The 27,976-nt window shown below is 45.3% G+C and overlaps 8 protein-coding genes across 8 annotated transcripts; 3 read left to right on the top strand and 5 right to left on the bottom strand.

Moving 5' to 3' along the window:
- Positions 1-100: 100 nt before the first annotated feature.
- On the bottom strand, positions 101-1,175 carry AOL_s00080g419 (uncharacterized protein; the record flags this gene model as incomplete). The annotated part of the gene is made up of 2 exons (XM_011124794.1): positions 101-953; positions 1,081-1,175. The coding sequence occupies 2 exons, from the start codon at positions 1,173-1,175 to the stop codon at positions 101-103; spliced, it is 948 nt and encodes a 315-aa protein (XP_011123096.1).
- Positions 1,176-2,683: 1,508 nt separating this feature from the next.
- On the bottom strand, positions 2,684-5,018 carry AOL_s00080g418 (uncharacterized protein; the record flags this gene model as incomplete). The annotated part of the gene is made up of 3 exons (XM_011124793.1): positions 2,684-4,187; positions 4,264-4,381; positions 4,442-5,018. The coding sequence occupies 3 exons, from the start codon at positions 5,016-5,018 to the stop codon at positions 2,684-2,686; spliced, it is 2,199 nt and encodes a 732-aa protein (XP_011123095.1).
- A 2,553-nt stretch (positions 5,019-7,571) lies between these two features.
- AOL_s00080g417 (uncharacterized protein) lies at positions 7,572-8,513 on the bottom strand (the record flags this gene model as incomplete). The annotated part of the gene is made up of 1 exon (XM_011124792.1): positions 7,572-8,513. One exon carries the CDS (start codon positions 8,511-8,513, stop codon positions 7,572-7,574), a length of 942 nt encoding a protein of 313 aa, XP_011123094.1.
- Positions 8,514-10,978: 2,465 nt separating this feature from the next.
- On the bottom strand, positions 10,979-12,213 carry AOL_s00080g416 (uncharacterized protein; the record flags this gene model as incomplete). The annotated part of the gene is made up of 2 exons (XM_011124791.1): positions 10,979-11,798; positions 11,894-12,213. The coding sequence occupies 2 exons, from the start codon at positions 12,211-12,213 to the stop codon at positions 10,979-10,981; spliced, it is 1,140 nt and encodes a 379-aa protein (XP_011123093.1).
- Positions 12,214-15,460: 3,247 nt separating this feature from the next.
- Positions 15,461-16,774, top strand: AOL_s00080g415 (uncharacterized protein; the record flags this gene model as incomplete). Its single annotated transcript, XM_011124790.1, has 3 exons — positions 15,461-15,668; positions 15,770-16,108; positions 16,182-16,774. 3 exons carry the CDS (start codon positions 15,461-15,463, stop codon positions 16,772-16,774), a joined length of 1,140 nt encoding a protein of 379 aa, XP_011123092.1.
- A 2,501-nt stretch (positions 16,775-19,275) lies between these two features.
- Positions 19,276-21,823, top strand: AOL_s00080g414 (uncharacterized protein; the record flags this gene model as incomplete). The annotated part of the gene is made up of 4 exons (XM_011124789.1): positions 19,276-19,472; positions 19,558-20,098; positions 20,150-21,698; positions 21,771-21,823. The coding sequence occupies 4 exons, from the start codon at positions 19,276-19,278 to the stop codon at positions 21,821-21,823; spliced, it is 2,340 nt and encodes a 779-aa protein (XP_011123091.1).
- A 637-nt stretch (positions 21,824-22,460) lies between these two features.
- Positions 22,461-23,168, top strand: AOL_s00080g413 (uncharacterized protein; the record flags this gene model as incomplete). The annotated part of the gene is made up of 1 exon (XM_011124788.1): positions 22,461-23,168. One exon carries the CDS (start codon positions 22,461-22,463, stop codon positions 23,166-23,168), a length of 708 nt encoding a protein of 235 aa, XP_011123090.1.
- A 565-nt stretch (positions 23,169-23,733) lies between these two features.
- AOL_s00080g412 (uncharacterized protein) lies at positions 23,734-25,676 on the bottom strand (the record flags this gene model as incomplete). Its single annotated transcript, XM_011124787.1, has 2 exons — positions 23,734-24,647; positions 24,713-25,676. 2 exons carry the CDS (start codon positions 25,674-25,676, stop codon positions 23,734-23,736), a joined length of 1,878 nt encoding a protein of 625 aa, XP_011123089.1.
- Positions 25,677-27,976: the final 2,300 nt, after the last annotated feature.

The following is a 27,976-nucleotide window of genomic DNA, read 5'->3' as shown; positions in this document are numbered from 1 at the left end:
ATACAAAACGTGGGGGGACAAGAATAATCTATACATGTCTACTCGATTCTATCGTTTCTAATTGTAAATACAAAAGAAGCTGAAAAGCAAATATAATCTTCTATAGCTTTGTAGCAGGAACATCCCTCTTTCCCCTTGGCTTAGTATTCCGAGAGGCATCCACCATCAAGGCAACCTGCGTACTCGTAGCCAGTAACTCGCCGTCCTCGTCCAACATGACGACTTGCAGATCCCATCTACCGTTCTTAACCTGCTGGCTGTGAACTTTGCTAAACACCCATTTGACGCCATCCTTTGGAAGAGACTTCTTGACATCTAGGGTAAATGACAACGTGGGATACCAAAACTTTGCCGATTGGAATTGTTGTTTCGGGTCATCCCCGCCGTCGGAATCCATTTGTTCAACCACGCCGACAAACAAGTCGGCAATAAGGGCGATAGCCTCGTTGGTGATACTGTCGGACTGGTTGGTAAAGGTACCCCAGTTGCTGACAACACCAGGAGTAGGCTTCTTCGCAGAGAAGAAACGTGTTCTCTTGGAAACCTCCCTGAAGTCAGCAAATGGCTTCGGATGCTCATACCAGCCTTCAACCCCTTCCGGAGTTAAAAGTTTATCCAACTGTTTCCTCCCAACCAAACCAGGATCGGGCTTTTCCCAGAATGTATTCAAAGTTGGACCGCTCTCGTTATCAATATTGGTCATGGTCACATAGGCATTCACACACTTCATGCCTTCCTGCAGCAATTCTATGTGAAGAACACTATAACCTCTTCCAATCTTTGAATCGGCGACCTTCACTTCAACGGCTCCAGCATTCGTCTTGATCATGAACATTCCATGGAAAGAGATGGCATGCTTCTGAGGTGGGGTTATCCGTGCATGGGTAGTTGTCATGTGTGTGGCCGCAGCCCGTAACATAACTGCAGCGACATATCCGCCATTTGGGACCGCACTGTACTTGAAAAGGATAACGTTAGAAACATAATATTACGATAACGACCAAAATAACTTGTCGAATGGCAAATTGCATCGCTTCGGTAAGAAGACAAGATTGCCGTTGTGTACGACTATGTACGTACCCTATACAATAGGACTTTGACAGATTCCCGGAGTATGTATGCGATGTCAACTGCTTGACAGCCGAAGCCTCGAGGAATGTCGGGATATGATCCATGTTTGGAAGCTCGACGAAGGAAGGGAGGAAAGCATTGGAAGCGATGGCCTGAATAGCGAAGACAGGCCCTTAAGTCCTAGTTCTCGTTCGCGGTTCAAATTTCGGCTGGGCCGCGGGAGACCTGGAAAAGGAATGAACGTATGGTGTTAGCCGAAGATGCAGCTAAGCCAGACGAGACGGCCCAAACAGGCATGTGATTGGCTCCACAAACCTCACGTGATAGTCTGGTAGAATGCAACACAACACAACACAAAATTTGCTCAATCCTCTCCTCGTCCCGCCCCCAAATTTGCAAAGGCCGAGTTACGAGACTGCCCATCCTCGAGACTAGTTTCAGTGACACTTCTTGCATCCTATGGCAGGTATCATAGTCATTATTATTTATCCATAGAATTCTATAAGCGTACTATTTCCCCGCCATCCCCAGACTAACGGCATGTATATCTATAACCCTGATTAAGCTTTAGCTATCTATCTAGAATACAGGCAAATAATTTGCCATCGGCCTCTTTCTCAAACCTCACAATTGCACGAAAGAAGTAGTCACTTCGTTGAGTTTTCCTATACCAGTTAATTAAAATATCACCTCGGCTGCTCTAAACCTTAGTTTTGATGGATACTATTATGCATCATACGAATAAATATACGTATGCTCGGACGAATCTAGGTAAGAGAAGCGAGGAGCAGAAATTTGACGTACGTGTTTATTGTTGAGATATACAACTTCCAGTTTTTAGAAGTGATCCTAGAAAAAATAGAGAGAAAACTCGTCAAATGTTGCTAGTTACGGGGCTCTATTCATACACCGAGGATACGAACTGGGTAGTATTCTGCAATTCTGCGGCACGGATAATGCTTTAATACTGTCTTCATCACCAGCGCACGCAGTGCTTAATCTTTCAAGCAATCAAAAACATACCTTGAACATTGCAAACGTCCTACCGGTCCTCGACAAGACCGCTTCTCCAATCTTAGGTCGGAACACCCGTGGAATCATACACTAACATTCTAGGCGTAGAACTACATATAGAGAAGATTTACGAAATTATGGATTATAATTGGTCTAGAGGCAAGACGGGTGTGAGTTCAGATTATACCCACTTAGGTAGCTACCTAGGTGGTGCTATAGAATTGTAAGTATTAGTAGAGACTTGGTCTGTTACGACCACCGATGCGTATGTGTATGTACAAAGAAATTAGGCGTATGAACTTAAGTCGATAAAAATAATGGGGTACATAGCATCCAATACTAGCTACTTAGACACAGCAAATACCATCGATGAGTGTGTAAAAGAGTAATCTGAAAGCCGTAATGTATAAACCATAAAATCAAGCAGAAAGAAGGCTAACATACAACATCCGCATGGTATCATACTTCAAAATATACCTCCAAGTGAATTTCTCAAGAGCAACATCTGTCATCATCAGCATCTCATATCCAAAGAATCTCCATCTCCAAGAAAATGAAACACAAAGGCAAAAATAAGGTCGAATCTCAAATAAATCCTTCACATCATTCTAATCCCATACTTCTCTGCGAACTCCTGCACACCGCCCGGTAGCTTACCCCCCTTAGCCATCCCACTTCTCTCCGCATACATCCCACTATTATCTTCATCATCACTACTCGAACTACTACTACTATCACTAAACACCAAATCACCACCTTCAACAGCATCCCCGGGGTCTCCTGCCACCTCTCCACGTTCCCTTCCCTTTCTAACATGCGCCTGTTTCATCTTTTCAATCTTTTTCCCTTCTTCGCCAGCACAATGTGATACGATGACGTCAAATCCCGGGAACTGTGCTTTCATGAATTCTCGAAAGGCTGGTATGTGTTTTTCGAGAGGTCGGTAGGTACCGGAGTCGTTGTCGATATAGAGTTGGAATCTGACTTGGTCGGTAGTGTTTAATGAGATTTGAGAGGGTCGTCGGGAATCGTCGTGGAGGAACATGAGACCCAAGTCTCTATCTCTGTCTATGGTGCCTACTGAGTCTGTTCTGAATGGCGCAGCATATGGCGCGGCATATGGCGCTGCGTACTGTGCCGCATATGGTAATTGGGCAGGAGGAGACCAAGATGGTAACGTAGCCGGTGGTGCCCAAGCCTCAGGGTTCCTATCAGCTGTGGGGAGAGTATCACCCAGCATATTTTCACCACGGGAGAAAGTTTCCCTCGGTTGGCTCACAGGCCTATTCTTCATCTTTCTGTCATCCCGGTTCTTTGAATTTCGGTACATTAGAACACCGCTACTCGAAGATCCTGTTCGTGAGGAAACCGCGAATGATGGGCGTCGGTGGTGTTTTCTCGGTTTTCTTCTGATGAAAAACTCTCCGGCGAATGCTACGTGTTTGGCACCATTCGCTAGAATGACGTGTTTCGAACCGACTTCTCTAGCCCACCCAGCACCTACTTCGGACCATCGCATTTGGCCATCTACCGTAACTACGTATGTAAATAGTGCACCGCCAGTCTGTTCCTCTTCTTCTCCATCATCGCCTATACTAGGTTGCTTCTTCACCTTCCCAGACTCTGTAAGTTCTCCACACATCTCCAAGAAACGCTGAGATTTATCTAAATAAGAGTTTCCACACGGTTGGCCCTCCGTAGGCCGAGGGTTCTCCAGTTCCATAGCTTTAAATTCCGGATCACCCTCCACTTTACCGCCCATAAGAAGGCGACGAAGTTTTGATTGGTTTAGTTCCTCGCCATGGCTGTGGGGTTGGGTTTGGTGCGAATGTGCTTGAGGCGAATCCATCATTGTTTGCTCGATTGGGATTTCTGACATGGCCGCCGACCGTCTCATTATGGCGTCTTCCCTGTCATCTTGGATGATGACTCCGTAGACTGTTTTGAGGTCATGAGAGAAGATGTTTCGGTGATGTGCGTGTAAGGCGTGAGGAAGGATCTTTCCAGTGAATAGTTTCTTGATAAACCATTTAGAAGGGACGAACGGGTGGTTTAATTCTGGTGGAACAGGCCCTTGAAGCTGGAGGGCATTTGCTTGGAAGCTAATTTAGAAGATGTTCGAAATTAGTTTCTAAATTTTCGTAATTAAGAAAAATTAAGGTGTGCAGGTGGTCGTACTTGTACTTCTTGCCCCCAAACAAGGCACTTCCCGAGTTAATCGATGCATTATCGTCGGTCTTCTCAACGATACCAGTCATACGACCAGCAAAGGGAGAGAAGTGTTTCGAGAAGTAAGCTACAACAGAAATTAATTTAGCACACCAAGCTTAAATTTTTATATGTTAAGTATCCCTACCGGGTCCTGAAGTATAGGGAAGCGGTCTTCCACCATTGTCCCTAGTTTCACCGATAACTTCGATGCTCATATCAGCAATCGGCCTGCCGCTGCTAATCTTTTGACCATTAATCGCATTAATAACCGGCGAAAAAGCAAAGGCCCTCCAACTGCCACCTCCGTTCCTTCTCCTCAATTCAATTCTCATATGTTCCTTCTTCCAACCAATCCCCGTTATACCCTCAATTTCAATCTTAGTTTTCCCCAACCCATCATCTTTATTCGAAGGATCCTCGTCCCGACAGATAATTGTCATGGAAAACCCAGATTCGGGAACATTGCTTACGAGCCAAAACGTCTGAGGAGGGAATATCGGATGCAGGGTCTGGTGATGAGTTGGGGTACGAAAGACGATGATGGGGTCGTCCGGATCCGGACCGGTATTTTCCTTGACATGCCAGCCACTTTCTGTGGACTTTTTGGAAGAGACACCGAGTTTTATCTTGAGGTATGGGTCCGATGAGAACTTCCCAAGGTCTGCGACTGGGAGGTTTGAGACGGAGTGGAAGCGAATTACGATGTCGTACGTTTTCGACATTGTTGCAGGTACGTATGCCTCACTATGCAATGCACCTATGTATGTACGGCACGTACCACCGACGCCAATGCAATGCAGTCAAATGTGCAAATCAAGATCGAGCGAGCGCAAACTGCACGTCCAAGAATTCGAAGGAAGGTTCCGACGCCAAGAGAAGGTTTGTTCAGTTTATCTTTTGCTGTGTTGAGAGAGATGTCCGTCACAGCTACTTAGTAAATAGGCTGGTACACCTTCGTCCAATAACTATCGATATCTATTCGGTAAGAAAGGTAAGTAGGGAATTGATAAGCGAATGCTGAGGTGAAGCATGAAGGGACTAGCTAGGAGAGGGGTACTCGACGATTGCAGAGGGTTGATATACCTGGTAAACGATAGTAGTAAGCTAAGATAAATTCCGCGGAAGTCCTCGGTGTATCTATGAGCGAACACTCATCTGTAGACGTCCTTCAAAGCCACGGAAACCGAAATAAAAATTGTATTTGGTCGGGTTTAAGTTCGTGCGAAGAGAAAGAAATTTAAAGTGCCGATGACGTTGGGTTCCAGACGATGTTTGCGCTGATGTCTTAATTGGCTGGGCGGGGCACAGTTCGCACTCTTCAAATTCTAATTATAACTTACTCTTCTTTTCTTATACTACGCCCCAAAGCAGTTCATCTGGCGATAGTTATCATGAACAAGAAGAATAGAGACAAAAAATAGAAGATATCGGTGACATCTACAGTTACTAATCGAAATAAAAGAATCAGGTGTAAATTAATTGGTATTCAGAGCGGGGTGGTGGGTGTTAAATATATACTTTCTTAAGCTGTTAACTTACAACGTGCAACCTCACCTTGAAGAGCTGTTCGCGCGCACGGTACATACTTCATTCCATATCACACACCCTCACCAATTTATTATTAACCCCCCTCCCTCAAACATTAACACGGTCTCCTTGGCCTTTTTCTTTTCTTTCTCCAGCCGCTGCCGCTTCTGCGACGTTCGTGGCTCATGAAACTTCCTCTTTCTAACTCTTCTTCGCTGAATTCCTTTGCCCATTCTCTGCAACCGGCTTGGCCTTCCACTTATCGATGTCGACAAGACTCCACTCCTGCAGCTAGGCATGACTGGCAACAAAAAAAAAAAAACCCATAAGCTCAGCTGCAATATTTGGATTCCGAGATCCGAAAATCACTCGTTCGCTTCGACTGTCCTTTTTGCTCGTTCTTTTCTTTCAAAAATGACGGACATTCTTTGTGAGAAAGAAAGAAAAAAAAGGTAGCATTCCGATAGGACCAACCTACCCACACTCGGAATTGGACTCCGACCCTGCCCAAAAAGTCTGGGCAAAGCTTAGTCGTTATAAATTAGGTGACAGCTTGCGCGGCCTCCCCTCATCCCTAGTATACATGCAAGAAAAGACGGGAAAAGAATCTGCAGGTTTTGTTCAGCTACTGTACTTAGCTTGCCTTGTCAAGACAACTCGATACCTAAGTAGGTACATACCTAATGTATAACCTAAGTATTACATAGGAACCTGGAAATTCCATGTCGACTCGACTCGAGCGACGTGGTCACAAGGGTGGTCGCAAAAAAATTGCACAAACATGTTCCGTGATCTTAACCTTCAATCGTCCCAAATCGGGTAAATTGTGGGGCTCCGAGGTGAAGATTATTAAGTAACCGGCCCAGCTAAGGCTGAATACAAGGCTCACACATGGGAAGTGGGGTCTATCAAACGACCTCCAAGACTCCCAAGTCCGAAGGGAAACATGTATGCATACATACAGAGCCGACATAACTCCCCTTGCAACCGTCATATCGTTTCCCGTAACCGTAAGGCGATTTAGTCTACTAGTACCGAAATCCAAAAGTTGTCCGACGGCTATCTCGGCTGCCTTACGGCGTCATGTACAAACCTAATAATACAACATCATATCGAAGGGGTTTATGCATGATCTAGCTCGATAAGTTCTCTAGTGCTTGCACTACCCCCATAAATGTCGTGAAACTGGAGAAAGATGTTAACATGTTTCGTAGAAAGTCTTGCAAAATCAGCTTCCAAACAGGAATGTGGGCCGGGGTTGGATTGGGACTGATATTAGGCGGGCGGCACGGCGGACAGGAGACCTAACCTTTAAAGAAAACACTGGACACCACAGTAGCATCGGCATATATGCATACTCCTTTTAAGGTTACTTATTATATATATCAGTCCAAAAGTTCAAATTTTCTGGTTGCGTTATAACTTAGTATTACTCGCATGGAGCAAGTAATACTTGGCTGGCCAATTGGCTACTATCAATTGCAAGCTAAAATAACAAATTTTTATTTAAAGATAGTTATGAATAAATGGAGAATGAATGAGAGATATAGAGAATAGAGATATGAATTCAAGAACACATCAACGAAGAGTATAGAGCAGATCGTAGAGAAATAAGAAATAAAAATAGGTGACGGATACAAGATATCGACTATTGCGGCCGAGCAAGTGGATCAGACCTTAGCTATTTAGCCACTGGTTTGTTCCTTCCATATTGTCCACAAATACATGCCTGGCGTATACGTACTATGCTAGATATCCCATACAAATCCCTGAGAAACGCTAATTCCTCCTGAGACTGATGTCCAAAACATATAAGGCCTCTCTTTGAACAAGCACATGTCAACACCTGTGTTCTTACCCGGAATTGGTGCTTCTCCGTCACAGCTCAGCTTCTTCTGTGGCTTCCAATTACCGCCATCGACGGAGTCAGAGTAGAAAACTGTTTGGGTGGCATCATCAACCCAGAACAATCGGAAGAGATAGCCGCCGTTTAACACTGCCGCATCAGGGTTTGTTCCAGGTCGGAAGGTCATGCCTCCGTTCGTGCCCATCATTGGAATTGGCTGGACTGCAAACTTTCCTCCAAAGCATGTTGAGTACCAAGTTCCATCATTTGCGATACCGTTGAAGAAGAGGTACAACTTATCGTTAAACACAGCGGCGCTGGGGCTGGTGCCAGGAGCGACGAAAACACCCCGCAGCTGAGTCCAACTGGTTTTCCAAGCGTTGCCATCGAATGAAGTCCAGAAAATGCCCGAATTTGAAGTATAGAAGAGGTAAAGGAGGCCTTCGAAAACAGCTACGCAAGGCGAAGAATTTTCGTTCAATTTTGTATTTGCGATTTCGACCTTTGCAACTTGTGTCCAGGTTTGTCCGTTGAATTTGGTAACGTAAATACCTTCCCGTCCGCTTCCGTTGAAGAACAGATACAAAGCATCCTTATATTCAACTACAGCTGGAGATGTCCCTTGAGCGATACCGAGGGTTTTTGCCCCGAGTGTATTAAGGTTTTGAATGGGTTGCCACGTCTTTCCAATGCTCTCGGTGGTACTCGTGACCCAAACGCCATCAAAGCCTGACCCAGCATAAAAGAGATAAAAGGTATCTCGAAAGACTACTGAAGCTGGAGATGACCCGGGAAAAACACTGACTCCTTGGGTAGGGAGGGACTTTGGTTTAGTGAGAGACATATTGTTTGATTATAAGAAGATTTTAAAATTTTAAAACGAGTTTGATATTGGTTTGCGGGTATTGATATATCTGCTGATATTGATCTGTTGGTATCGAATGAATGAATAAGAGGGTATGAGGACGAGCTGCCCCCAATTTATACTTTCTGTGCCGGCTATTAATTTCCAATATTTTAGGAGCTTACAAGAGACTATCAACGATCAAGATGTGGGCATTCGCTGTAGCTGGTCACGCTGAATACCCAGGGCTGACTGGTAGCTTTGATGTTGAGCTGAAATCCAAAATGGAAATAGGCTTGCTGCAATGCGGCCCCCAGTAGGAAGCCCACGATCAATTCAGGTCGTTGTATTTTACAAAGAAGGCCAGCTCGCCGACGCATGCAATGGCTTGAAGGCAAATGAGACGCCTAGAATGCAATGTGCGATATCAGATCACACACTCAACTCAGGCGTGGATTGGTAGGTTTCCCATCCCGACTGGACACTAAACTTCTTTTATGAATTCAACATATAACCAAATGCCTCAAAGAGTGCGGATGCGACTAGTGTTAATCCATTGGCATGATTTGGTCCAACATGCCTAATTTTTCAAGAAAAAGAAAGAAAAAAGTAGACAGATCTGCAGACTGTACTTGGCGGGAAATTATATATGCACCTAGAGTGGGTTCAAAAAGCTTAAATCATAATCAGAGAATCCACTTGAGAATTTGCATTGTGGACAACATTGCCGCTGATATTACTGGTTAGCTTTCTATCAGTTTCTCCGAGGCATCTACTACGGGCACTCTAAAACAGTGGCGCTCTCAGCTATTCCGCAATGCGCGAGTGTAACAAGCGAAACATTCTTCGCAAAGCGGCAAAGGATCCCAGAAAGGTCAAATCTGCAACACCTGTTCACACGCCTCAGCAGACAAAAATCACACGACCATTACATGTATGTACGAAGAATATGTATTACTCAATTCTTCAGCGCCATGGCTTTCAACGACCATTGGAGGCCAATCATACGTGTGACACAAGTAGAGAGGACGACTTCTGCGGCATATTATGCAAAGGGCCATTCTCACTCAGACTTCAGTACTATATTGACGAAAAGAGTGAGCTGCTAGCCATCGGATCGATCATTACCACTAGAATATCGGCAATAAAGTCCTTTTTTTGGCCAGGCTGGCCATAGAAACGTCAAAGCAAGGCAGCAAATCAGGTATCTGGCTCATATCTTAGGCTTCGATGATAACCAACAGCTATTCAACTTAGGTAATTTCAATGATAAATCAATGAAGAGAATATATCTAGCTATTAAGAATATATATACTTCTCTTTTTACTAATATTTACTTGTAATAATAGGTTGACCCCCAAGATTTCTCAGCAGGACTACATCCTACCCGGTAACAAGAAGAAGAAAAGGAGAAGAAGGAGAAGGAGAAGGAAAAGGGGGAGGGGAATGAGAAGACGTTGGTACTTTTCCTCTCCATGTATGATCAAACTATGAAGCCAATAGTCACAGACGGCGAGGGCGCAGTAGCATTAGGTTATAATATATGGAGAACACGGGAGGAGCATGCACAACCATTGAGCCCTTACTGAAAAGAAGCTAAAATGCTTTCAGGGCAGGAAATAAATCCAATCAATTATGCCAACTCCCCCACGATATGCGATAGAAGGACAAAGAACGAACAGCAGATGTTATTCCGGGATATATATATGTTCCCTCAATTGTGTTGTGAAGTGTGGGATTTTAGTGTGCTATTTTCATGGCATTTAGCCTCGCGCCCGTGTCTGTAAATGAAGATCTCAAGATCAAGAAAATTTCTGGATTATCCGTAATACTAAACTTTATAAAGGTACAGAACCACTACGCTACATGGTGGTGGTTTACGTACGAGTCGGGGGATCGAATCCCTAGCATAAGCTTTGCCGTCGGCTGCCAACCCTTCCCGACAGACAGACTATATAGATAAATGCAAATTCACAACTAAATTTAAACAAAAGAGTAAAAGAATAAGGGAAAATAAGGAAATGAATTGGATATGATACAACGAGTGTGGTGGTAGTAGATATGGTGGCGCGCAAAAGACGGCCCGATATATACAGAACGCCGAATATGTGCAACTGATTTATAAATCGCAGTTTAGTGTGCTCCGAGCTGAAAACCCAGCCAAATATATCGATCGACCCAAAGGAAAATTCTTGCCAACTGGAAATAGAAAAAGGAAAGAAAGAAAGAGATATATGTATTCAAAAATACTTAGAAAAACGCCTCATTAGATGCCGTGGTTTGTTCCCAATACCCTCCCAATTATATCAAAAAAAAAAAAAAAAACAGACAAAAGAAAGAAATAAATAAAGAAAGAAAAATAAGCAGTTAATGGATACAAGAATTGAAGTTCGAAAGACAGACGACGACAAAAAAAAATAACGCCAATGATTCGTGCAGATTTGTTGTGTAGAGAGAAGTTATGATCATCTCGATCTACGGCTGGTATGTACAGTTCGAATTGGAAGTGGTGGAATCGGTGGAATCGGAGGTACGTCCGGTATTACTCCTAACCCATGAACATCGATAACCGGAGTAACAGGTTCAGGTTCGCTATACCGCCATTGGACCTTATCGAAAGTCCATTCATGTCCAGGCCTGGCGGGTGCGTCGTTAGACCCTTTGTTGAACATGGTATCGTGGTATCTCTGAAGATCGTGGATCGAACGGATAGTCGGATTCGCCTCGTTATCAGAAACGATTTCTTCCAGTTCCTCAACCGTGGGGACTGTGATAACGGTTGTCTGAGATTTGATTGTATCCCTATTCTTACTCCTCAGGGTATCGAATTCCGCTTTCTCCTCTAGCGAGATCCAATCGAATGCCCCACCCGGCCGACTACTATCGGTGCATGTAACACCGCTCTCGGCTTGTCCTCTAGATCCAGATGAACTCGATACGCTGACGAGTCCTCCGTTTTTCCATATAAGAATTCGAAGGGATGGGAGCGAAGCAATGATGATACCAATCGCTACTTCGACAGCTGACCAGACGGCGATATGAGTTTGGGTAGCAGTATCGGCCAAGACGGCGACACGAACGACACTGGCAAGCATGCTGAAGCACCCCAAAGTAAAGATTGTGACTAGTCCAACAAGTTGTGACCGACGTTGGAACTTGATATTGCGAAGTAGTGGGAAAGGTAAGATGAAAATGGCGATGTCGGTGAGAATGTTGCATGCTGTAGAAATTATGAAAACGGGGATGGTTGCGAAACTGAAGCAAATATCTTCCTTATTCAATGACCTACATCAGAGCCGCGATATCAAATTAGCTTGACTGTTCGACAGAAACACGATATATATATAGTAGGTATATGTAGTAAAAGAGAGAGAACATACCAATTGAGGCTAACCGGCATACACCAGAAGATATTAATGCTCAAAACCCCAAACATAGAAATCAACACCGCCGCCGTCACAAAATGCAGTGCCTTTCTATGTGCTGTCAACGAAGGCGGTATAATAGTATAATAAAACGACAGCAGAGCGCATTTAACCAGCCATAGGGCCGTATAATAAGGAAGCACCGATCCATATATAATCTTTAGGATCAGTACATTTTTTTCAGGGTCTTCGGTGATATGTGCAAGGTCGTGGTTGTAGGTCCGCTCCGGTATCATCAATCCCAACTTTAATAGCCATGTATCACAGGCAGCCATTGAAGATAAGGATAACCAAGCAAGTACTAGCAAGATATCACCGAAATTCACTCGGTCGCGCTGGATGAGCAATCTGGCCACCAGTCGGAGAGCTACCAAGTTGAATGTCAGGACTACTAGGCACCACTCTATCGACTATACAAACCCCCCAATAATGTCTAATTAGAATATTGTTCCCATAAAAGCAAAGAAAAGAATTAGTGAGAGGAGGATACATACGATGGTACCTTGCCCTGTGAGGGCCATCTCGCCGTAATATTATCGTCTCGACAAGCTCGATATTTGGTTGTTGCTCTTCATCCCGAAATTCAAATAGGTCCAAAAAAGGATATTGTTTTTGTTGGATATTCGACGCCGCCCTTCGTTTTCCACCAAAAAAATGCACAGTCCTCCAATCAATTGCAATCAAAACCGACCAAGCCCAGAAAGACCACCAATTACGAATCTGCCCCTTCTCGAATTCGATATATCCGAAAAATAAAAGAAAATGCTGGAGTTTGTTGAGGAAATATGTATATAACCCAAGTTCTCTTTCCCACGTTATGTCGCCTAATGGTATTGTCGGATTGCTAAAACCCTTTTGAAAGTAAATAGACAGGCCTCGAGAAGAGTCGAAGAATAGGGAAATCTCGTGGTTTTAAACAAATTCTCTAAGACCTTCGAGAAGGAATTCAAAATCTGGGTCTGATTTCCCGCCCATCCTTCATTGGCCCATCCAGTTTTAGCATCCCCCCAAGGAAAAGAAAAAAGAAACGAAAAAGCAACCTGCGACATGCATGGGGCTTGAGGCAATGAATTCGAATTTTGGGTGGAGAAAAGACCTTCATTTCGACAGAAATGGACCACGCACCCGTCGTTTTACAACATTTATCACGAAATATCATTGGGCAGATCAGGACTGAGAACGTGATTAGTGTGTGTGGAGCCCACGCCGAAAACCCTCATTTTGATGCTTGAATGGAAAGGAAAAGGGAAAGCCGGCTAAAAACGTGCTCCTTACCAGAACCACTTTTCCATTCACTTTTCATCTTTCCGGCTGGACCGTTTGTCTGGGATCGTTGGATCTGGAGCATCCTTCCCCATGCGAAGACATGGATACCGCTGCTTACACCAATACGAGGGGTAGGCCCGCGCAGGTGAAGGGAAAAAAACCACACCTTTTCATTCTCAACATGACCAAGTTCCCATCGGAACGAACCTTGTGACGCTCAAGCATCCGTGCATGTCCATGCGACAACAGGCCGGGGATACAAAAGAGCCTGAACACTCTCCTGGGATTTCTTTTCAGTTTTCTTTACGAACTCGAAATCTTGGATTGCATTTTTAATTCTGGTCAGCTAACCAAAACAAATAGTCCTTTGTTTCCCGTATTTCTGGGTTTTCTAAAAAAAAATGATTACTCAAAAGGAAAAAAAAGTCCGCACCGCCGCCCATAGTCGATGGTCTCCGTAACCGCCTGGCATTGTCAAACTTTGTGTAAGGCAAAAGAGAATCAGGAGTCCTATATTTTGCGAAGGGGGAAAAGTTTTCTAACAAATTCAACAAAATTTAAACTGCGTTTATAGAAGGAATTTTTGTCTTTCTCGAAGCCGCGCCTTTTGTGTTATTAACTCCCCCAATCAGAGATGAGAACACAGTGGATCATGACTTCCAGAAGGCGCCGAAGTGAAATGGTGAGAATACGTGATGGCAGAAATGGCAGAAGTTAATTATGATGACACTAGCCGGAAAGGGGGACAAAGTCCCGATAGACCCTGGCCTTTCAATACAAGATGGTTGCTTCAAGATAATCCGGACATGGTAATCTTCAAAACAATTTGGTTGTTTAGATCATATCCTTTTCAGGGCCAGCGACCCAAAAGCTTGTAAGATCTCAGGGGCCAGGTCTTAAATATATTAAATTCTAACTCCGGATTATTTTCGCTGCGAACACAGTATTATGTATTGATTTACGTCTACATAGTACACAGGAAGTATGTATATATGTATATATGTATGATGCCTGCTGCAGCGCTGGCAGCTGATGAGCATCCGGCAAATATTCGTAGAGTGCCGCTACTCCGCAGATGTGATCTAGTCCTGCGCCAGTTGCATCTAGATCACTATCCCACGCCGCAACGTTGACGAAAAAGTGGGGGGGAAAGATCTGTGCTTCTGTAAGCCCAAAGCCCAAGCACACAACTAACGACGTGTATCTGCAGAACATGCATGCAAGTTCCGATCACCACCTTAAGTTTCTCCAAGTTTATCCGTAGGCGCTAGTTCGAGATATTGATATAGGATAGCGCTCGTTAGTTAGGCATCTCCGTGTACTAACTATGGTTCCGTTGGATATAGTTAGGTCCGGACAACGGACTAAGCTCCGCTTTATTATAACCTCGGAACCAAAAACTGCGGCACTGCAGTCGTGAGGTTCTTTTATGTGTGTGCGCTGTTCATGACGGCAAATTTTGGAGCATGCACCATCGATGTATACCAGGTATCCTTGATATAAGAAAACCAATAAACAAAGTACTTGATATGCCTCAAGACCGGATCCATGGACTTGAGCCATATTACTCACTTCCTTCCATAAACGTGTAAAGATTTAGGATGATACATCCATATTATGCATCTCTATTTTCCCCAGCTTTTTCGACCGCGTGCGAAGCCAAGTTCTGTAGAAAGTCCTTTTCGCTTGGAGGGAAAAAGCCAAGGAGGCCTGACCCACGCCCCCAGCCTCCAACCTAACCTCTTGACATGGAAAAGCATTGGCAAACCAGACCATATGACGACATTTTGGATCGCCCTCACGGCTCTGGTTGGTCCACGGGCGCCAGTCACGACCCAACTCTTTCATGACTGGACCTTTTTTTTAAATATCTACGCGAGAAATCTAAAAAGGCCGTATATTCTTATTTGCTGTTCAAAATGATCGATGATGAAGGATGCGGTGACGATGATGTCGCGTGCCAGGGCGCTGTTCTTGAGTGGATCGATCTTAAAAAACCAGGAAGGTCCCACCGATCCTGTGTGTTCGAGGGCTACTCCGTACAACTATCAGATTCCCGTAAAATTAGCTAAATATCAGGCACAAAACTTGCTCACTTTCTGATTATCAATATCAAACATCCGAAGATAAACCCCAAAAATATCCCAGAAGCTCTTACCTTCTTATTTTGTTAAAATTGTGAGACGTGGTCGTTTCGGTTCTTCGAACGAACAGAAGCTAGATCTATAAACAGCAGGAGCTTGAAATCTCCCAAAAATGCCGACCGATCTGCCTGGACACGACGACAGCTGGCAAGATGTGTGGAACCGTATCACAGCAAACGTCGGACTCGGGTTCCTGAACTTGCCATCAAATGTGGATGTGAACGACTTGATATGGTTGCACACAACCACAGCATTCCAGCGAAACGGCGTTTGGTGGACGGAGTTTAACGCCTCGTTCTTCCATGGCGATTCAGGAAATCGTGAGTAACATCGAAGCCGTGTTGTATTTTTGGCGACACAACGCATGTTTCGTTATTATCCTCGATGCAATGCTAACCCGAAGCACTGTACACGGTAATAGATCCCTCGAAGCTTGTCGCAGAAATAGCGAGGTTGATAGGAATAACAGAGGATGACAAAGAAACCCGCGAGATTGTTGCTAAGCGGGCAAAATTGTTTCTCAGGAAAACCATTATCGGGCGGAAACTGAATGTTCAGATCGAAAATGGACAAGTCGTTGCTCTGCCAGGCAGCGGGTCAAGCGGCATTAGTGCCAAAGAGCTTCCCATCCCTTTTGCTACTGCTCCAAAGGGTGGCGATATCGTAAAACTCTGCGGGATACTCCCTGCAAATTCCAAATACGGGCCCGTGGAAACCGATATGACAGTTGCTGATCCGGAGGGCTGGGCGGTCATCTCTGGTACGTCAAATATTCATGGGCCTCTGTAAAAAATACCTAAAGTTAGAGCTTTGGACTAATAGTCGAGTTATAGATATCGACGACACGATAAAGGTCACAGATACTCTTTCAATGAGGAGCCTCCTAGTTCACACATTTGCTGAAGAGCCAACACCTACACCTGGGTTCCCAGACTTCTACAAACACTTGGATAAGGTGCTTGACAAGCCAGCCTGGTTCTATATCTCGGCCTCACCTTATAACCTGTACCCTTTCTTGCTCTCATTCATCAAGGCAAATTATCCTTTCGGTCAGCCCATCTTGCGAGATATGTCTTGGATGTCTGTCGCGGGTTTGATGGCATCAGTATCAACTGGCACACAAGAGTATAAAACAATGGAGATTAAGAAGCTTATAGGCCAGTGGTTACCGAAACGAAAATATATATGCATCGGAGACAGCACACAAACAGACCCAGAGACTTACGCAGAAATGTACAAAGCATTTCCGGAAGCTATCAAAGTTATTTGGATCAGAGTGGTGACAGGTGTTGACGAGGCAGAAGAGAAAAAGAAGAATTCGGCTGAGAGGTTTGATAAGGCTTTTAAGGACGTGCCCAAGGAGGTCTGGAAGACATTCCACGATGTCTCAGAGTTGGGCGGGTTAGCTGAGGGATTGAGGCTTTGATGTCAAAGGGATACGAGTCTAGATGTCTAGACGTCTAGGCTATGGGCCAATGAAGTATCGAGGGTTGCAAGCTCGGCGGTATGACCCCAATTGAAATGCAATAGAAAAAAATCCAAAAAAAAGTCCAAAAAAAACGGGGGTGGCCGAGAGAGGTTTTTGGGAATCGAAATGGTACCCTGCGGGAGCGCCCCACCACCCACTTACTGGCTAAGTTTTAGATCGACTCGAATCCGAATTGGCTGTTCCCAACCAACTCGGCCATCTCTCAGTTGAAAAAACATAGTCCCATCAGCGATATATATACCCGATATGCTTCTAGGGCACTACCACCACTACCACCCCGCTACTATACATCTTATCGTCTTTTTATCTTATCCGCAGATGCCATCCATGGTCATGAAAGGAGGAAGGAGTCGCTTTATTTAGGATATATTTAATTCCATTATCCAGGAAAACAAAAAAGAATCAAAAGTCTACAAAAAAAAAGTGGGGAAATCTACAGTCTTTAATGTAATTTGGGTTTGGATAAGCAATTAAAGGATTTGAAACGGCCTCCTTTTATATCTTTTACGCTCATTAATTCTTAATGGCCGGGTTTATACAACTTCGATCTTAATTCCGAATTTCAAGGAGCGGGTATGCGAATCAACTTTCTATCCTTCTTGATATGTTACAAAAACCAATGTAGTACTAACTAAAATGAAAACCGTTCTGTACTGTTCTATTCCATTCTATTCTATTTTGCTCCATTGCTCACTACTTGATGTATCTAATATACTAATCTCGTTATACTATATCCGTTCATACTAATAATGCTAAACGTGTACAGCTGTTTTAATATATTCACTGATCTCTAACCCGGATCTATCTGTGTAATACTGGTCGCACGACACTGCTTCACATCGCACAAATTATAGCACCTACTATAGTTTATAGCTACCCACCTGCATGTCAAGAACTTGGTTTATGTGTGGCGTTCCTTCCATGCGCTGGCTTGCTAGCTCTAACTAGCCAGCTCAAGCTCTAGCTGCCGCTTATAACTATAATTATTATGCTTACTGTTTCTAGACGCGTCGACAGCCCCCTAATATGATGCTTCTCTCTGTACAAAGCTATTATTAGCTCTCAGTTCTCTCCGCGCGTGGTGCCTAGCTAGCTCTCGACGAGGCCGCGAGGTTGCCTGTGATATAACGTTATTACCGAGAGTGGGGCGAAAGCTTGTGTTGTCTTTGAAGACTTCGACGGGGATTTTAGCGAAGGACGAATCAAAGCCTCAGAAGAGAGCACAAGGCTCCCAGGTTTCTCCCAGTTCGTATCAACTGATCCATCCTCATCCGATTCACTCTCACCGAACTTTCAACCGGCTGGCTGGCGAAGGAGCCGCAATCTATCGGCGTTCTCGATACTCCTTCGTATTTGTTACCCACTTGTTGCCAGGGAGCCAGAAGAGCCGCTATAGCTAGGCAGTTAGAACCCGCAGTTTTGAAGGCTTCAAGGCTGCGAACTCGACTGATATCGCTTGCTAATTTTATATTTATAAGCTTCTACAGGTATAGGCTTCGAAGGCGAGGCCATGATACAGCTATAGCTATCACTACAGCCGGCATGAAGTCATCATCCAAGGTTAGTTCGGAAAGAAATAGCTTGCCAATAAATATAAATTCTTGTTTGAGTGTGAGCCCTGTTAGCGAATAGCGATTCAAATGGACCCTTCGAACTAACCCGATTCCATCAGCCTTGTCGACGATCCAACCGAAAAAGCTAAGTTTGAGGTTTGGCATTACTCTCGATTGAGAACAAGGTTAAATGCGGTGTGGAATTTCGCTCTTCCGATATCCCGGATACATGCAAAGAGGAACAGGCATGCGACCACCCTCGACGGCTGTGCAGCTGTTGCTTCCAAAAGAGCGACTTAAGGGCGACCCTTTCTGAGGAAAAAAAAGCGGGAGATTGGTGCCTTGGCCTACCTAAATACAAGCCTTCGCAAAGCTGCAGTTCCCGATTGCATTTTTGGCACGCTGGTGGTCCACACTTTCTGCGCCCAGCTATAAAATTAAAATATAGAACGAACTGTTGTTTTCTTCAATCGTCCATCCATCCGATCTTTGAAGCCGAAAAAATCGAAAGGTTGCTGGCTGTGCTGCGCATGCGCCGGGGAAGCTTTATAAGTTGCTCTGCCACTCGAGATTGCTACTGCGACTTTGTTCGCGTGTGTGGATCGTTCGAGTCCTCGGGTTTTATATATTGACAGGATTTCCCCGAACGTCGTCTCGGGTTCTTGCTTTAATCGATATACATAGAACAAGCAACTGTGTTCAGCTAGCCGATTTATCGATTGAGCTCAGCTTCCCCGCTATTTTGAGTTCCACCAAATTACAACATCGCAACTCTACCTTCGCGTAACACGATTATCCCATATTGCACGTTCGCTCTTTCGTATCTATCGCGATAGACCCCCAGCGACAGAGGACGGTCCAACTCGTTCCCGTCGTTAGTTCGAAATGGAGAACCTAATATTCAGAACATTGGATGACGATAAGTCGAAGAAGAAGGACAAAAAGGACAAGAAGAAGAAGAACAAGGATGGTACAGCGGCGGACTCTGAGTCTAGCGCGGCTGGGTCCGAAAGAAATCCTTCAATTGACAGCCGTGCCTCGCAAAGCACAAATGATACCGAGCCATCAGAGGCGGAAGGAGAGTATGTTTCCCTTGACTAACATAACTTCCAATCCCTTTCCCCAGGAACACTAAACCAGAAGGATAATCAGGCTGACATGAAGTAGTGTCCCGGCGTACTCGGAAACAGCAGAGCTACCGGTCCCTCCACCTGCTTTTGTCGCTCCCATGATTCGCCATCTCCAACCAAACGTTTTCCCAACTATGGACCACTGTATGGCCCATCTAAAGCTCCTACATGCTTTCAGCGCCATGCGAGATCAGATCGAAAACACAGATGGCATCTTTTTTGCCACAGTCCCGGCAGTTGGTGAACCCATAACCGATGATCTTCGCCTCAAGGATAAAAGATGGAGTATCTTTGTTTCAAGGGCAGTATATCGCTTCACCGCCTGGTGGAACACAATACCAGCCCAGAAGGCAGGCGCGACGTGGCACCGACTGAACACTGGATACGATTTCAATCACGACATGGAGTATGCTACTATTAGTGGTAGATACATGCCATTTGACATGACGAATCTACCACCATTGGACGTCCTGATGGTTTGGCATGCCTATACCTTGAATCCAAGGTGCTTCTTCCAAGATTGCCTTCGCTACGGGAGGATGGATTTCTGGTTTACTGGATTACCGTGGGTTGCAATTGTATGTTCTCTATAACGTGTCCCGTATAATGACGACTATTGACCCAAGCAGAATGAATGCATAGACTCGTATACCTTCGAATATAAACTGGCGGATTCAGCAGTTTACAAATGGGAAGCCAAAACGAGGCTTCCATTCAATAACTTAGATACGCCCAATTATAAAGGGCAATGTGCGGGATGCGGTAACGCATTTGAGGCGCCCTGGAATGCCCCAGACGATACCGGGTTTGCAGACAAGGGCTTCAAGCTCATTTGTCCAACTCTGAGCTGTGGTAAAGTCCACAATATGGACACTTTGTCCAAGGACAAGTTCACCAGAGAGGCGAATGAACTCTATTCTTCAAATTACCCGATGCCGGGGACATTATTGGATCTTCATGGTCTTCCAAAATCTATCACGGAACACGAAAAGGCGTGGGACAACTTTACGATGCCCAATAGACTACTAAAGGAGGTTATTTTCAACGTTCGGACGGTGCCTCAAAATAGCGGGGTTTCTGCTATTAGAACAGTCCTTGAGACTGCGCTAAAGAGCAGCACCACCGTAACAAAAGCATCAACTACAGAACGAATAACCCAGGGAAAATTACTCAATGTCCACAAGTTGTCCATTCGCCGCATGATGTCAGCCTATTGGGACAACCCCTGGCCCCAGAGCATAAACCTCATCGGTGCCGTTCTGCGACAAGGGACTTTCGTATCCAAGATGGCAAACGACCTTAACTGGTATCACTCACCGGCCTTAGGGAACACTGTATCTCGAGCTTGCACCCGGTACAACCGATTTATTTCCCTAATGAGAGCTCGGTCGCGGAAGATACTGGTTCCGACTCTTGATATTGATTTGGCATGGCATACCCATCAAACGATGCCCCACAACTACTACACCTACACCGTTGGCGCAACCGCAAGATTTGTAGACCATGACGATAAAATTGATGAATCGAAACTTTCCACCGCATTTGAGTATACCACCAAAGAATACCAAAAGATCTACAAGGAGGCATACTCGGAGTGCGGGTGCTGGTATTGTCAAGTTGTTCGCCAACAAACAGTTGGTTCGGTAAGCCGAATATTCTCGAAAAAGCCAATAGAATTCGACTGCGGTACCGATGAGCCTCGCAATCACCTCTCCACACACGGTGTCGTCAGAGTTGAGGATAGAGCGATGGAAATGCAAAGAAAAATACTGAAGGCCAATTTGGATAAGGCATATAAGAAACTTTGCGAGGAAAGAAAAAAGAAGGGGAAGAAGCCGCCAGCGCGGCCTGACTACTGGGGGTATTACTATGGACCTTACTATCCATATGCATACTACCCTTATGGAGTACCATACATTCCTCCATTTGGTATGGACCCTTGTATTGGTAGCGGCGTGTATGGCTGCAACCCAGGGTGTGTAGCTACAGCTGCTGGCGCGTATGGAAACTGCATCGCAGGTGCCTGTGGAACTCAAGTAGCAAATGGAGGCTGCGGAGGAGGAGGTTGTGGCAGTTGTGGTGGTGATAGAGCGGCATGTGGAGGGTCTAATGGTGCATGCGGTGGTCACGCTGGTGGTGGTTGCGGAAGTGGAGGAGACGGAGGAGGAGGCGGTGGAGGTAGGTTCCAGACCTGAGTTTATACTCTTCTGATATCAAAAAGTAGTGGTTAAGCTAACGTATTCTTTGTAGATGGTGGTGGTGGTGGATGTGGTGGCGGCTGCGGTGGCGGCTGCGGAGGTTAATCCCTAGAACTTCTTTCAACAACTAGAGGGGTGGGCATTGGAAATGTTTATGCTTTTGTCCACTATGAATTCATGACAATCTTTTTTGGGGGGAGTGCATCACTCTTTTAAGCAACGATTCTAGACTTTTTTTTATGCGGTTTTGCGGCATTGCGGGGGGTTTAATGGGGCGAGGTCGATCGAACAAGCGTTAGACCTTTTACTTTGCGATACGACGAAAATTTGGAATTTTCAGCTGCATCAACTCTCTCTGCTCCCTTTTCAGATTATTAGGTTGTGAAGAATTTGTGTGCATGATCAAGATTTAATTTCTTACCTTGAGCCGGATTTTGTCGAGATGGGATTTAGGAATTCTGCATCGAATTTGAAGATTTCCCATGTACATGTTCACGGATGTCCGTGAGTTCATGGACATCACATAATTGCATGCATTCCCGCCCTACAAGGCTCCTGCAAGCCCTATTGACTTTTATAAATCGTGATTTCCGTTCCACGATGGAATATTATGACAACATCGCCCATATGCATGCAAAGTTGAAAAACCCCACCAAGACCTATCGGTTACTGACTTGTTCTCAACATCAACTTCAGAAACCTCAAAACAGAACTGACTCCAAATCCAAAATATAATCACAATATGCCGCCCGATAGTATTACTGTGAATAAAAAACGGGCTCCTTTCTCCTCCCTGCCCACCGAACTTCACGAACACATCCTTTCCTTCCTCCCCTTCGACACCCTCTTCCTCGCTAGTAAAGCCCTTCCCCTCTGGCACAGCATATTCACCACCCGCTTCCTAACGAGTACCGAATACACCCCACCATGCAACTACAACATCCCAGGCACGCACCAAATCTTCTACGGCCAAAATTCCGACTTCACCTGTCTCGTTCAAAAGGGTATAATCCACAAGATCTATTTAAACTACGACACAGGATTCAAACTCGACATAACAAACGATCCAATCCTCAATTCTAAATTCTTCCGATCAGCTGAAGATAGAGATGTAATATACCCTTGTGTCTCCATTGTTCCTGATCCAACCCGCAGAAGACGTACTCGTCGTAAGACGAACCCGTATATCCTACCTAAGGAAAAGGAGCTGGGATATTACCAGATTAGTCCTACGGTTTACCATTTAGACGAGATTTCTACAAGGGATACAATAAAGCGGGTTGCGGAGGCATTGGCCCGTGGACACCGTTGGGAACTTCCGCAGGGGCTTTCGATGAAGAGATATTGGATGGAAATTGGACCCGGGGTAAGGAATCGACGGGGTCTGCCTTACAGACAGGGGTTGGAGGCGTTTTTTCGGGGTGAAGTTAAAGGGGAATTAATTGTTTGAGGAACTTTTTTTATCAATTATTAACGCGGGTAGGATATTAAGCGTAGCTTAGTCAATACTTACTGTCATTTAGGTAGAAGGCTTAGCGACGGGTTTGATATTAAACTTTATTGCGGGGCTATAGCAAGTTGTATGTTATTATAAAACTGCACGTATTAGGGATACTATGAATTTAATGTTATTATGTGCGCACTGGATATCAAAAGATGCATGTGTGATTTGGTTGAATTGAATGGCGTCTCGAATCTTAAAGTTAATTAGGTAAATTAACTAATTAAAACCGATAACTATTCCTAAGTAGTTATCGTATACATGAGAACATTGATCCATATGCCCATAGCAGATGTGATTGTTTTTTTTTTCGGTGTGAATTTTGAAAGCAAAAAATGGTAGACTCCTGTCCCGATGAAATGTATAAAAATAAAAAAAAAGACATAAACGTTAAGATAGTTTAGGTATCAAATGAGTGAACAAATATCCCAAGATTCCCTGATATGAAAGAAAAATATCCCAGCCCAAACAAATTAGGGGAAGTTTTTAACATAAAAAAAAAACATGAAGGCTTTTAGTAGAAGTATCCGTACTTCTTGCAGTACTTGGAACCATTAGGATTAGACTTATTAGCCGCGATACAAGCATCACGTTGCTTCTTGCACTCATTGCAAGCATTGTTGTAGCTGTTATAGCTATTACCACGGACCCAATCCCAGGTCCAGCCGTATCCGAAAGTTCTCTTCTCAAGGGCCTCTTCCTCAACAGAGACAGACTTCTTGTGCCACTTCTTGTACCTGTTCAACTTTGGCTTGTTAGTAGAACCAGCGTATTGAACACGGCAGTTCTCGTATTGAATGTTGCAAGCCTCGATACAAGCGCCACCGATGGATCCACGTGGGAAGGAAGCGCATTCCTTGTTCTTGTAGGAAGAGAAGACCTTCCAGCAGTTACCACGGTTGTAGTCAGTCTTATCATCATTGCAAGAGACGACTGGAGCCTTGACACCACCGACTGGGCTCTTGTATGCGGTTGGAGTGACACAGACGTTATCAGTTGGGGTTGGGGTTGGCTTTGGTGGTTGAGGAGTCTTGGTTGGCTTTGGTGGAGGAGTTGGCTTGACTGGTGGATACCAACCATCCCAATCGTCGCAGTCCTTCTTGTTGCACTTGTATCCACACTTGTCCTTGCAGTATTTGTGGTAGATGGCACAACCGGAGGCGAGCTTGGTACACTCGTCGACGTAAGCGGCACCGGCCTTGTTGATACATTCGTTAACTTGGGACCAGCAGAGGGCGGCGACGCTCTTGCAAGATGGCTTGTCTGTGAAGGTTGGGAGAGGTGGAGCGCAGTAACCACCGCATCGGGTTCGGCATGAAGTGGTGGTAGTCTTGGTGGTAGTGGACTTGGTGGTGGACTTGGTAGTAGATTTGGTGGTAGTTGGAGTAGTGGCTGGAGTGGTTGAGGCAGTGGTAGACTCTGTAGTGGCTATAATTTCACGCAAGTCAGTATATAACTTCTAGATATATATAGAAAATAGGATAATCACATACTTGGAGTAGGCTCAACATAGGATGTAGTAGTAGTAGTGGGTTCTGGTTCTTCAGTAGTGGTAGTGGTGGTAGTGGTTGGCTCTGGCTCCTCTGTGGTAGTGCTGGCAGTAGTAGTGGGTTCTGGCTCTTCAGAGGTGGTCGACGAGGTAGTTGGTTCAGCAGTGGTGGTAGTGGTAGAGGTATTTGGGCCCTCTCCGCATGGCTCAGTAGTATCAAGCTCGTCGTTATAGTAGACGTAGATAGTGCTGCGTCCACCGCATGTCTGGTCGGTATTACCCTTGCATGGAAGATTGCATTTGGCATCATCGATAGGAGCGACACCTGGGGCGAGTTTTCCGGCGCACCAACATTCCTTTCCGTATTCTACACCGGCGTAGGCGTAACCTTGCTTACCGCACTGGTTGAGACAGAGTTCGACGGTCATGGAGTCACCATTGATATCAACTTGGTCATCGGTAAGCAGTCTGCCGGAGACCTCGTTGAAACATCCAATGGCGGTGTAGTCAGCACCAGCAGTTGCAAGTTCCTCTTCGGTCTTTGGTGGATAAGTGGGATCGTAGTAGACAGAGATAGCCTTGCTGCCACCACAGATCTGGTCTGGGTTACCATTGCAGGCATAAGTACAACCCTTCTTAGCATCTCCCACATCAACATATGGAGTACTAGCAATGGTAGAACCGCAAGAGCACTGTCCGTAGTACTCAAGACCGGCGTAGCGGAAACCGTTGTTCTTACAGGCGGACCAGCACTTCTCGTGGGTCATACCAGGACCATTGATACCTGGTCTGAATCGGAGAGTAGAACCGCTTGGGTCATTGTAACATCCAACATATACGAATGGGTCGAATGTATAAGGGCAGACCGGGTAATGGGGTGTATAGGATCTCTTGCTCATGAGATTATATCCCATCCCTTGGTCTGAAGCCAGGACATAGGGAACGAGCGCGGCCAATGCCAGCGCCATCTTAGAAGACACCATCCTCACAGGTTTAGGCTGTTGTGGTGAACGAATGTATGAAGATAAGAATAGTCAATGACTAGATTGTAAGCGATAGACAATAAAGACTGTATATGAAGGAGAGATCGAGCCCTGCCAGATAAAAATGACGCCTTCGGGGGGATTCCTTGAGGTTTATATAGACTTATCCATTGAAGTCAATATTGTCAACGAGCCGACTGCTATAATAGCCCTTCGGTCCTATAGGCCTGGCCTGGGCCGCATAAATCTGATAGCTGATAGCGCACGGTTGCCGAGCGCCGACTAAAGAAAAAAAAATACATCCCAGTAGAGAGATTCGTGTGATGCTGTAATTAGTTGCTTGCATAGTGCAGCTTAGTTACAGCCAGCACAGCTGTTGGTACGAAGGGGGGGAAGGAAGGATGTTTCCCCTATCGACATGGTCAAAATGGTCGTTCAGCAGAGCACATGGATATCGACCCTAAGAAAGAAAGAAAAAACCACATAGTATTAACCCGATAAGCGAAATTTCTTTTTTAAATTGGAGCTGATTGGGTTGGCCATACCATTTTAGGAGCCCCGGGTCTGTGGGTTGGCTGCGTGGTTTGTGAAGTCCTGCTGAGGGTATCTCGGGCGGCAAGAACATGTGTATCGACGTTCAGTGGTTGCTACTCTGCAGGAGCCTGTAATCTTGCGCAAGTCATCCTATCCCTGCCAACTGACGTCTGGTCTAACTCCCTTCGGCTGGGTTGGATTGGGCCGCTCAGGGGTATTATCTCGCCCCAGACCTCTGCGGCGTTTGCGCATTAGGCCCTTTTGGTTATAAATTTTCCGGTAACACTGTCCGGTAAATTCGGCTTTGGGCGAGGAGAACCCACGAGAGTCAATGTTGGGAGACGTGGAGTCGAGACTCGAATTTCTGCGCCTTTGGTAGCTGTATATCTCGGCGTGCAGCAAATCAATGCAGGCGCAGCAACTATGCTTGCTAGGTGACCTTGTCAGGAAGAAAAGAATCCTTCGCATAACTTTTCCGGTCCGGCGAATAGATGACAGCTGCAAATTCGCATCTGCATCCAACAGGGTTTTTCGCCGAAGGTTGAGAATCCTCGAGAAGGAGTCTGGGACGCGTCGTTTCGACGCACTATTAACGGATACGATAACCTCCTGTTATCCAACAGGTTGCAATGCGTTTCAACCATCCTGGTGTTTCCATTAATAACAAATTGGATAATATCAATTTCGGAGGCAATACCTCACTGAATGGAATAGAATAATGAGATGTTGAGAATGCGGCGGCTTGAGATTCCAACTTGGGCCTCATCAAGGGACGAGCGCTTGCCTCAACATCACAGTTGAAAAGCGCACCGTGGGCGGAATGGTTGTTTCAGCGTCTGCCGTCATTCATATTAATTTGCTCCGACGGGAATCCTGTGACGCAAATTTGTTCAGGAAGGTGGATCTGATATCAAGAAAGCCTCGCCACGGGAAATATTAAGTTAGTTTTACTAGTTAGTGCAGGGCTGGGCCCACTCTCGCTGTCAGAATCGAAGAGGCTTGCACCAAGAGTGGTCCATGGTTGAGGAGGCCCAACAGCGACAATTGTCCTCTGGCAATCGGAGAACATTAGCCCTCGGCCTTTGCCAGAACCAGCTTTGGTCTGCGACATCAACATCAACATCTGATGTCTCTGTTGAACCACAGACCAAAAAGTTCCACGGCTTCTTTCGAAGTCTGTGAGATACTAATTTGCCGCTGCGGCTGATGATTTCATGGTGTTGAAACCGACATCGCCTATTTCAAAAATAAAACTCAGGGAGAAGGAAAAAAAAACTATCATGTGGAGCAAATTAAAACGTGCACATTCCTCGCCCAGATATCCGTTCTAGCTGCAGAAGATTTAATTTTGGGTATTCGACTGTCGGCCTGGAATGCTCGGGCTTTTGGGGACTTAACCGGCTTTGGCTCTGGTCCCGATAACCCAGAGCTCGTCTGATATCTTCCACTCAAGAGAAACAAGCCGCCGTCCGTTAGTCCAAAGACCGAGATCTATCTGCTAACTGATTTCGGCATCGGCGGTTTCGCATGGGAAATATTGTGTGTCCCTTAGCTAGACTTCAAAGTTATTCCGTGGCTTTGTAAATGCTAGCCTCGAGCGTGAGGGAGTCTTCAAAAACAAGACTACTCTCCTCGAGGGGTTTCCGGCGCCAGCCATGTGGGTTTGACTAACTGGTTGATGGTTGGTTCAGGTGTCAAGATCGGGACGGACCTGTAGGGTGCATGTACGATGGCTGCACCCTGCAGCTGAC

Source organism: Orbilia oligospora, assembly GCF_000225545.1.
Source record: "Orbilia oligospora ATCC 24927 unplaced genomic scaffold scaffold00080, whole genome shotgun sequence".
Classification (NCBI taxonomy): domain Eukaryota; kingdom Fungi; phylum Ascomycota; class Orbiliomycetes; order Orbiliales; family Orbiliaceae; genus Orbilia; species Orbilia oligospora.
This window is presented reverse-complemented; position numbering and strand designations above follow the sequence as displayed.